Raw genomic sequence first — 11,645 nt, forward strand, 5'->3', positions numbered from 1 at the left:
AGAGGATGTCCACCTGGCCATATAACTCAACTGCAAAAACGACATCTATGCTGTTGTCATAGCTTTTCAGAAAAAAATATTTAAAGGATAAAAGTAAACGCCCTGTATGTATCCCGCGTGCTTTGTGACAATGACCATGAATGTCTGCCCCGATATGATCGCACTACCGATATCACGCCATGCATCTAATAGAAGAGAAATTACTGATATCAACGACCTTCTACGATTAGCGTACCCTCTTGCACGCATGACGGCTTTGACATTGCGTATGTGTAGAGCTGGGCAGTCTTTTGTCAGCTGGTGATACATTGGAGTTGGGCACAACGAAGCGAAAGAGCAGTGCTACGAGAATCAATGTGTCATTGCACTTGTATTACTCGACGTGTTACGAATTTGAAACAGTATGTCGGTAGAATTCCGCAGTGCAGCATTGCTGCAGTCAGTTTGTTTGTTTTTCATTTCAGCTGGCTACCAGGCAATCAATATTATACGGCCAGTTCTTGGAGCTTTGGTTGGTGTGGTTGTCACACTTCTCATAGCGGCAATCGCTATCATCATCTTCATCAAATTCAAGCATCAGAAAAGAACAAAAGGTACATGCAACTACACCGTACATAGGGCTCTTAGTCTACACTAGACTCGTTGTTTACTACGAGAGAAATTAGCCCTATCTGTTTTGGCATTCAACTTTTCTAGATTAATTCGGTGTCTTTCGGTGGATGATACTACGTCTAGTTCGTGAGCTACTGATCCTCGATAATCGGCAAATTTAAATTGTGAAAGAGACAACGGCGATTAATAGTAATAAATCATAATAAACAATCTTTTTAACTTTATTTGTCAATCCGAAGTGCAGCGTAATCCGAAATGAGCCCTGAGCAAACCATGTACAAAATGCAAGCATACTTGCCTAAGCTCTGCCCGGAAATTTCTCGAGGTTAACACTTCAGGTTGCGAAGATCAGTCTGTAGTACGTAGGCGCCAGAGGGAACGACAATGCTTTTTTCATGGTACGTAGGCAGTATTAACAAAATTGCGTAGCAACTCCATCGAGTGTGCCATTATCAAGGAAGACGAGGCTAAATATGATCAGAAGGAGATGGAAAGAGTTCAACCTGCACTTTCGCGTCTACGTGGGAACCGAGGACAGGTGAAGGTGTCTTTGTTTGTGTATAGGATAGTCATTTGCAGGTGGAATCGGCGCTTGTCTGCTCAAACCAAATATTCGAAAAGCTATCCGCTCATGTTTTCTCGTTCAGTTTTTATCGTCAATGCTGATCCCAAACTCTAAAATATGCGCTATCTCGCATTTGTAAACAACCTAGATAAAACGGAAAACTGCTCGTCTTAACGCGTCGTCATAATTTACAAATCAAATCTCCGCAGAGAAGGGTCCACATGTGATATTGGACAGCGTTGTACATGTCGTCTTAACAATATGCAATCATTATCAAGCCTACCTAATAGCCTAATAGCAGACGACAGATTCAATGGTAGTTCTTGTGGTTAATGATGTACTCCTGGGTGTCATCCACTGTTCCCATTACTCCAGAAAAAGTGGCAATCTGCTATAGAAGTTGTTCTGCCACTACTCTGCTGTGCCTTGGCCACCTGAATAATGATACTTCACTGTCCACATACTAGCGGATCGAGTCAGGCAGAGCACATGTACGCCTCCACCGCCTACTCACCGAAACACGCTGCCGACTCGACCGCTCGGCGCTGAAAGAATGCGATGTGTCACACGCTATGCTGTGCGGGAATTATTTCCCACTTAGGGGTTCCGAGAGCCATACCAGCGGAACGAGGGAAGAACGAGACCGAGACATGAAAGAATACAACAGAACCAAAGGGTTTAATATCACACAAAACAGGGTACATATACAATGAGCAGGGCGGTTTTCCCACTGTGTCCTCAGGAGCTGTGTCCTCCTCCTGTGGCCGCTCCGCAGGAACACTCGTCCGCAACATCGTCCTCAACAGCATCCGGGAAATGGCTATCGCTTCGTGCACATTGATCAGGTCATCAGATGTGGTCAAAACGTTTCAAGTGATGTGGAACGGAAACGATTAAAGTAATTGTAGCGAACACAGCAGAGATTCGCTTCGACGGGTCGTATGGTCGATGCTGGGAGCGAGGAGGCGTGCGATGGAAAATATCCTGTCCCTGGTAAATTGGAACCACCCTTGCAGCTCCTGGCCGAACTCCAGCGGACTCTTTGCAATCTCTGAGACGAAACCCAGAAGAGCATCGTAGCCTCACTACGCGATCCATGACGACTGCCAGGTTAGTCTTAGCGTTCAGGAGCGTAGAAGAAGCGTTTTGAGAGAGTTCGTTGCTCCCTCTGCTATCCCTGGCCGTGGTCCTGGCTATCATTGACTAGCGACCTAGCCAGCATCATCGAGATGTTTCGTGCAACCCACTTTCCGCTTGAGGACGCCACTGAGGAAGAAAAATGTCCAGGACAGACCCCGTTCCAGAAAGCGTTTTGTGCAATCGGACCCAGATGTACCAGTGGCGTTCACATTTGTCTAAAACTGGATGTGCACGAGCGCACTCTGTTATACGTGACCGACACATTTTTATTAATGAATTCTAATTTTTAAGCGCTCACTGTTCAAATTTTATAACGTCTGACTAGGTCATATCACAAATCGCTGTATGATATATTTGGTAAATGCAGGGCGCATTACCATATTTCGTACGTATCTATGAAAGTTAAAAAAAGTGCTGCAAAAATTTCACTTTGGCTTTTGGCTGTCGTGCAGAAAGTGTGGAACAAGCAAACAACGTCCTGGTTAGAGATCCTAGTTTCAATACATTGAATTTGCTTACTGGCGGCACTTCGACTCGAACGTTCTAGACGATATGTCCTGCAAATACGTTTCTTCGTACAGCTTGGGACAAACGTTTGTCTGATGTTATTTTATGGGGTGGTCGATCAAAGCGACTATTACTGAAGGTTGGGACGAGGTTCTAGCGTGACACGACCAGAAATTGCGACATAGAAACCATTCGTAAATGGGTTTAATACAAGTGAGTGGTGAAAGATGCTAATATAGATGAACCTGGGACAAGTGGCCTCCTGGCATTTCGGAGATGGTTGGCATAAACCAAGATGGAAACAGCAAGACTTGAAACGGTGGGGCTCAGCGGTTGAAATGATGCCTGAAAGTATGTTGAAGCGGTCAAAATGGGGTGAGGCTGATGATCTTAAAGATGTCCGTGGTGGTGGTCCGGTCCAAGATCTCTCACATCTGCTGTAGAATGACTTCACGAGGTAGAACCAAGCGTCTCGTTCTCTGACGCCTTGATGCACATATCGATGCCGCTGACCCACGTACCCACACTGTCTCTTGGCATCAACCCCCTTTTCTTGACATTGTTTACAATGATCTTGCCGTTACATCTCCCGAAAAGGCAAGTCACCAAAAAAACAAACAGCAGAAACTGAACCAAAACTGAACAGTCCAACAGTCCAAAACTAAATGAATGTAGATGCACTGTATGTCCATGATATATTCACTTTGCGAAACATATTCACATTAACCTCTTGTGATCACACACATGTGAAAAACGTTATGCTTAAACAAAAACCGTTATTGTTGCGGAACAACTACAAGGAAACTACATACTGATTTACTACATAGCCGCCAGCACATCATCAATGTAATGCTCCACGTTCTCTATACCTCGCAAAAGTTTATGCATACGGTTTGTGAAAACAGCTGCCGCTGTTTGAAGCCCTAATGGCATGTATCAAAACTGATGAAATCCATTTAGTAAACCAAAAGCGGGTTCCTCTTCTCTTCTGTCCTGGTAACTCAGAGAAGACGTCACCAAACTCTTCTACTACTAATGCTTTCAACTCTGTTTGGTTGCTCTCATCAAGTGATTCAGCAAGTACCACATCCCTGTGCGATTGCTGAGGTGTCAAACCAATTGCTGGTACATCAGGTCACTTAGGCCCCTATTCCGCTGGCAGTATCAGATCTGCATGAAGGGTGTATTCCCTTTGCACGTACCGCTTCAACATATTTATGTGGAACACACGCTTATGCTTACCTACCTCGATCTCATAATCACTCTCACTTCTACGTTTGACGGCCGGAAATGGACCCTTCCACTGCACCATCACTTCGTTATGATCACTGGGTAACGAAACGAGAACCAATTGTCCTACCTTCAACAGTTGATGTCTAGCCTTCTTATTACATGCCTTTGCTTGTGTGGCTATCGCTTTCCTTAACTCCTCGTGAGCCACTCTACAGTTTCTTCCAACCTAGATCGGATGTTCAAAACATATTCGTATGATGAAGCCACCAGTTACCAGTCATCAGACTCATCAGTGCTTTCGTTGCTCCAGACTTCTTTTAAAATTGTAAGTGGTCCACGGACAGTACGATAATACAACAACTCAAATGGAGAGAATCTCAAACTGGATTGAAGTACCTCACGATAAGCGAACAATAACGGAGCAATGTAGCCATCCCGCTGTTTGAGCTGCCCCTGTGTCACGCGACGTAACATATGTTTCAATGTTCCGTTGAAAAGTTCAACCAAACCATTCCCAATTGTCAATATTCCACCATTCCCAATATTGCCGGAAAGTTGTTGTCTTAGTATTAGGTAACGCCACTGCCTTAGGGTATCGTGTTGCAAAGTCCACCATTGTTAAGATGTATATATCCCCCTTCTCAGATGGTGGCGAAATAGGCCCAACCGAATCAATCGCTACTCTTGTTAATGGTATTCCGTTCCAATGGTTGGCATATTTCCCAGGGGTACTTTCACGACACTACCTTCTCTGACCGTCCTCTGACAAAAACGTCACAGTTTACGGAGCACGTAACTGGCGTATTTCTTCATTGGAGCGGCCCCTGCTAGCTATTAGCAAGAGATCGAATAATAAACGGGTGGCCGGCTATTCTATCAATCACTTAGTATGTCTGTGCGCTCCTGTTTGCTCCTAGAGTGTCGCTCCAATGGAGAAATGCGCCACCCCTGCGTTCCGTAAACTTTTGTCCCAAGCTGCACAAGCACGCACCGCTTGATTCGATCGCCTTGGTCATTCTCTGCGTACAGAACGATTCTGAGCGGCAGGAAGCCCTTACATCTGAACAGTTAGAAATGATGGTGTTACTGCTGCTTTTATGCGTTCAACAAGGAGACAGCTGACAGTTTCTAAGACCTGACGCCCGGTACGAGTGGCTGTGACTCTTAACCTCTTTCATGTTTGCTGCCGTAATTGGAGTTTGGCGATGGGTTACCACAAGGCCGGTAGTTACTTCTATTCGAAAGTACAAACTTTCGATGTTTCTTGAAATTTTCATGGTACGGCCTAACGTTGATGCTGAGTTTACGAACTAAGGTTGAACATCTTATTTTGCATCAGCTAGAATCACAGATGTGGATACGACTTCAGAGAAACGATCTGGCGCATAATACTTGCGGAATGACATGTCCGATTACTTCTTACGGAAGTTACATCGCAATACTTCTAGTGCGATTTTACAGAAAATACGTCCCCTTTTGAGCCCTTTTGCTGCCATTTTAGGTGAATAAAGGACAGTGTTTTAGTGCCTAAAAACCCGCTATCTGCTCATTGAGAAACGTTGTATTCAAAGTCTTAGCATGAGTGTAGTAAGAGCCATTTGGCCTTTCAGCGTCAATCTTCTTAATAAAAAAATATGAAAACTGCTTAGAAATAGGAGTATTAGTAACACATCTAGCAAGAGTCCTTTGCTGATGTTCTTCTTTTCGGGGTTTTCTGCCATGTGCCGAATTTATTGATATCGTATCGAGTAAATTGTGTAATTCAAAGTTGTATAGCTTCGCTGTTTCAATTCGAAGAGATGAAAAAGATTGTTAATCTTCACAACAGGATATGATAATATGAAGAAATTGGAATTTCAACGTCATTAAACGTCATTAATACACGACTATTAGTTACGCCTATGAAAAATTGAAGCATTTACGAACTTTTTCTCTTTGACACTGTGATGGAGAGCGATTATATCGATCTCCTTTCTCGTTTCTTTTTTTTTTCTTCTTCCGCCTTTTCGATCCGTTTCTTTATTCTTTTCATTTTAATTCTCAGATAATATAGCATTCCGAACGTGACACTGATTTAATGGCGAAGTGCGACGTGCTCTACACGCTTATCTTTTTCCTGTTTCCTATGCTGCAGATCACAGGAAAGAAAGGAATGACGAAAAGTAAGTTGCCTTCTTAGGAACCTAAAGTATTTTTGATGTTTTTCAAACTGAACTGATTTATGCGCTGCATTATTCTGCCGACGACGTCCGATTTTGATTAGGTTTCTTTTATGCAACATTGCGATCTCTTCCAGGGCGTTAAGCACATTTTTTGCGCCCTGGGGTTTTAGCTAAGAGGAAAGGAATAACTGACGAATACGTTATGACACAATCAAGCGTTGAAAGTGTATAAAAGCACCATATTCCAGCATTATTGTCGCGAGAGTGTCCCCAAATTATGACGGCTGAAGCAAATAGAATAGAGGGAGAAGGAGATATATAGAGTGAAAGTAAGTTGAAGCGCCGGTAGCAACGCGATGTCAGGTCTTGCATGGTTATTGTCGAGGCAGCATCGGAACGCGAGACGGTGGCACTGCAGACCCCGATTCTAAAAATGATTTCTATTTCACATATGATTATTTTCACACATTAATGCGACCAAAACTGGAATTAGACCAGTATGATCTCAGTCAGTGCTCATCTCGAATCCCACCATATGGCTACGTATGATAAACCTAAACAATTATTGAAACATTAATAATAAAAACAAACAGTAATTTGTAATTAGGTACTTAAGTAAGTAGAAAGCAGTGAGCAGTAATTAAGTAAGTAGTATTAATATACAAATAGTATTTTACGTTACAAGAATTACATGTGTTGATGGTGAGATTATCGATATTTTTAGTGCTATGCTGATTTTTTTTTTTTTTTTACAGATCACAAACTCTTCTGACAAAGGACACCGAAGACTTTCCAGATTTTGAAGAAAGGGGCCCGGATATCATACCCTCGACCCCTCTTAACAAGCCACATTTTACACGTATGTATTACCCTCAAACGCAGATATATCTTTCACATGGAGCTAACATTCATTTTTTAAGTGAAACTACACAGGTTGCGTACATAGCACGAGGCTTTGCATGTACAAATTCAGCTGTCGATCTTCCTTACTTCTGAAAAGTGTCATCTAAGTTAAAGATTTATTTGCTTTTGATGGAAGGTAGAAAACGAGCTGTTTGCGACGACATTGATGCGCCGCATGACGTGCTACCCTTGCCTCTTTGACATATACAGGCCGTCTGTTCATCGTGTATAGAATTTTTATAAAAACGCTATTAGAGCAGCATACATTTTTCGTTTTTCCTGTTGAGTTATACAGCTAGGCGCACATTCTCTCGAAAAGAGTGTGCAACCAAAAAGTAAGTAATTACCTAAAATTCGTTATTTAACTTTTTAATTAGAGAATTTCGGGCAAGAGCGGGATAGCAGGATGGGAGACAATCCTCGTTGAAAGCCATTCTACCTTTTAGAATTCGTGAAACGGGCGAGCGCTGTGAAATATCCATCGCTAAATTTCGCTGTGCAAATGAGCCGAAAGCGAAACAGCGCACCTCAGGAGCGCATCACCTTCGCCGACGGACGCTTATCTGGGCCAGAAAGCGGTTGACCAGGCCAGCAGATCAGCGCATACTCCAATCATTTCCATGGCCCCAGAGCACGTGGGCCTCTGGTGTAGACTGGTGTAGAATGAGCGCTGTGCTCCCTGCGCTCCCGGTTGCCGCGGTTTTGGTTTCGGCTTATTGCATATCAAAATTGGAGAGATATTTCAACGCCCGATCGCTTTTCATGATTTTATAAACATGGAATGGCTTTCAACGAGGATTGTCTCCGGTACTGCTCCCAGCAATGCACATATTGATGCTCCCACACAGCAATGCAGGAAGGTGACAACGCATGCGGGTACACTTCTGCGGTAGCAAGCTGGATCGGATCCGCTCAGAACCAATTTCTAGTAGTGAAGGACGACGCAACGTGTCACCTCAACGGGAACGTTGAACGTGAACATCCAGTTCGCCTGCTTCATGGCCATTTTGTCCGGGTCAAGATCAGTTTCGTTTTCGGGCATTCCGCCACAACACCCGGTACTGCATGAAACAGAGAGAACTGCTTACGCGCTAAGTCCAGTGACGGCTGTAATACGGCACTCAAAATACACTGGATCCGACATTCCTCGACTCGTATCTCGTAACATGGACAACTTGAAGCTTGTGTTGTTTGGAAACTTCTGACAAAGCTATGGTGCTGTGCCGAATTTAAATGTATTACTGATTAGACATGCATACGATTTTTAATGAATGAATTTACGAATGGCACGCTAACCAAAAATCGACTTCAGAACGGACTTCAATTTAATTGCTTGCATCTCTATAGCTACCTATCAAGATGTGGAAGACATTGACCACGGATTTACAAGAGGCAGCCTTTCAACTTTCTACAGCCTTCCTCCGGGACCAAAGCGGTCTACTGCAGAAAGTGACGGTGCTTCCAGCAAGTTGTCAAATATTAATGTACGTACGTCCCACGCATAACTTCCGAATTGAAATCATCATTGGGATATTATATTTTGCAAATATCCCAGCATAGATAGTGTAGTCGCTATGAAAGGTGAGCGCACTATGCTCCTTCGATCTGAGCGTATTCGTAGGTTCAAAATAGTCAAGACTGAATTTAGAACTGCTGCAAAGTTTGTTGCGTACTTCTATCTGATAACTCGGCAGGCACCTAACTATGCTGCTGTCTCTTAACTACGGCACTGCGCGGAATTACCCATTTGACACATGCACTATAGCAGGCTATCCTTGCCATGGTATTTGATGTCCTAAGCAACGCTTCGTTTATCTATATGGTATACGTGTACCATTATCCCAAAAATGAAGTTGCTGTTGTTGTTGTTGTTGTTAAGCTTGCGAATATGTGATGCTGGATGTGCTTGATATTAACGGTATTAGTTGAGCTGGCCAATCTCTCTCCCAGAGTGCGTACAACGATGATGCTCATTCTTAAAAGCTGACGCCTTGGTTTCAGCCTGAAACCAAGGGTGTTTCTCGAAGAACATGTCTTCCTCTTATGGGCCAGTTTGTGCGCCTGACGTCACGCTCTTGCGCTGGCGCTGAAGTTAGCAGATTGTCTGCTTGGTGTGGACAAAACAGCAATCAATTGCAGTGATTGGAGTGATCGTTTTCATGAAAAGTGGGCATGCCGCAAAGCAGTGTATCCTTTGGGTACACAACCCCATGGGGAAAGAGTGGCGAAATCACTTTTCATCAGTTTCCGTGCAACGCAGAACAAAGAAATCGTTTGATTGTAAATGGTTTTTGTGTGTTTGAACAGTTAAACGGAAAGATTCCCTGACATCGCCTTTGTGAGATTCCGTCACGATACCTGTATACAAATAAACGACGCTCACATGAATTGGTTCACGGTAGCAAATCAGCGCCCTTTTCAGAAACGCCCGGATCAAACAGCTCCCCTAATGTGAAGCAACTGTGTGCTTCCAGTGACTTGGAATGAACTGACCCGGCGAAAATATTAGATAAACTACAATGCGATTGTGATCGGCGGCATGTTTTCCGGCTGGGCTGTCCAGTTGTCGATGTGCAGCGCAATGTTTGTGCAGGATCATCATGTTGTATACCGTTCATAAACAACTTCGCCTTGTAGCAAAACTTGTCTCTAAATTATTCGGGTATCTCTCAGTCGATAGCGGTGTAGCAGTGCAACACGGCCGATGTCGCACTTGCGGAAAGCATTTGCACGTCGCGTTCAGTGTGTTTTGCCCACACCAACCCCGCGCATGTGCAGGTCGCGCCTCTTGTTTGTAAACAGAAAAACGGTCTATACGTTACGTATCTGTTTGATTTCATTGTTATAAACTGATTCCTTTTGCTATTTCCAGGAAGTTTGCGACGCAACCTATGGTGAGTTTTCCACCACTGCAGCATCTCTCAGTGGGACGCCTTCATCAGCTTCAAGCACAATGAAACTGCTTCGAAATGTGCCTCCGAAGCTTCCGCCAAGTCAATTTTCCCAAATAGACTTTCACAGAAGTGTTGCTCAGCGTCCCTTGCCAACCAGCCATGAAATCCTTGCAACTGTGCCGCATTCACCGGATACAGAAGAAGTGCAGACTGTGTTGTGTGGTGATTCTTTACAACGTGGGAATCACATGGAAAGTACAGTATAAATCCTGGCAGCATCTTGGTGACTGTAGTTTTAGAGTATCTGCAGTAACTTTGTGAGAAGACTTCAGTGGGTTGGTTTTGAACGAAACTGTCATTCGGGCTGTCTGAAAGTGGTGACGTGCTGTGGTGGCCTTGAAGAACAACTTTTACGCCACGAAGCGTTTCTTTTTTACGATTATCTGTGCACCACGCAGCGTTCGTTGTCTCTATAACAACTGCTGAAGGTTTCGAACGAACATACATCAAAGTTTTGCACACTTGCGCACTGTAACTAAAAATGTAGTGTCATTGTCGACACTGAACCGAACTCTTTCGAACCGGTATGTACGCCAAGTATAATGAGGGAGGAAAGGCGCTGAAAAACTCGAAACGCGGCCTACGTTTCCTACCAAAGCCGCATTCTGTGCCACAGTCATAGCCTGAGTGCCTGGTTTGACACAGCAGCTGTTTACTCGCGCACATACTTGAGTGACACATTTCAATATTAAACATGCGTCTCGCTGCAGAGAGTCTCCGCTTGTCGTGCACAGCATGGGTTCAAACTTATGTACTGGTAGCGACTTCGTGTGAGGCGCGGTGGAGAAGCGAGAGGATAGCTTTGTAGGTACGCAGTTCCAACGTCGTTGCCTTGGCTACATCATCATCACTCCGCTGCATGGATCGCCACGAAAAGTACTGTTAGACATCGGAGGGTACCAGACCTGCGCAGAATCATTCATGCAGCTCTTGGGTATTCTTCACTAAATCCCGTGCAGGAAAGTGCTTTGACACCCGATTGCTGTCGTCCTATCGCAAAAATGAAATCCGAACCGTGAGATCGGTGTGAGCAGTCAGTGAACTACTGCCGAGCATATTAAAGTGCTATGGTGCAACCTTCCACGCCAACAAATCGTCGTATTGCGTCAACGTTGCAAACGCTACCCAAATTATGGATAGCAGGTAATTCTTAATAACGCGGAGCATTTTTCAAAATCAAGTTCTTATGTTTTTTTATCAATTCGTGTCGAAAGACACATTCCCAAGCTCTCTATGTCTTGTCCTCCTTCCGGTTCATAGGTTCCTGTCTGCTGAGGAGGTGAGCCCACCACATGAGCCCAGAACGGCGATAATGGAATGTCCCTGAGGGCCAAACGTGCTGGAGAGCTTCTCAACCCGTGGCACCACTCCAGGACGTTGCCGATAGAAGTGAAGCTTCTTCGGAAGACGAAGACGCCCAGCCACGAGACGCGTCACGACGCGCGCGTCTCGTGGCTGGGCGACTTCGTCGTTGACCGCGGCAGTCACTTCCCCTCTGAAGCAGATGGCCCAGGTGCAATGCGTTTAGGTACTAGTAGTGCAACAAGAATCAGTTCAGCCTCTCTGTTT

The 11,645-nt window shown here is 44.4% G+C and overlaps 1 protein-coding gene across 2 annotated transcripts in view; it reads left to right on the top strand.

Moving 5' to 3' along the window:
* The window catches only part of LOC135383957 (nephrin-like), a 140,424-nt gene extending 129,698 nt beyond the window's left edge, over nucleotides 1-10,726 (top strand). For both annotated transcript variants that reach the window (XM_064613230.1, XM_064613231.1), the window contains exons 9-13: nucleotides 465-593; nucleotides 6,192-6,219; nucleotides 6,975-7,078; nucleotides 8,470-8,606; nucleotides 9,995-10,726. In XM_064613230.1, coding sequence (XP_064469300.1) covers nucleotides 465-593; nucleotides 6,192-6,219; nucleotides 6,975-7,078; nucleotides 8,470-8,606; nucleotides 9,995-10,282 — 686 coding nt within the window. In that variant the 3' untranslated portion in view covers nucleotides 10,283-10,726. The remainder of the gene's footprint in view (nucleotides 1-464; nucleotides 594-6,191; nucleotides 6,220-6,974; nucleotides 7,079-8,469; nucleotides 8,607-9,994) is intronic.
* The last annotated feature ends 919 nt before the right edge of the window (nucleotides 10,727-11,645 follow it).

This window comes from Ornithodoros turicata, chromosome 2, assembly GCF_037126465.1.
Source record: "Ornithodoros turicata isolate Travis chromosome 2, ASM3712646v1, whole genome shotgun sequence".
NCBI classification, from domain to species: domain Eukaryota; kingdom Metazoa; phylum Arthropoda; class Arachnida; order Ixodida; family Argasidae; genus Ornithodoros; species Ornithodoros turicata.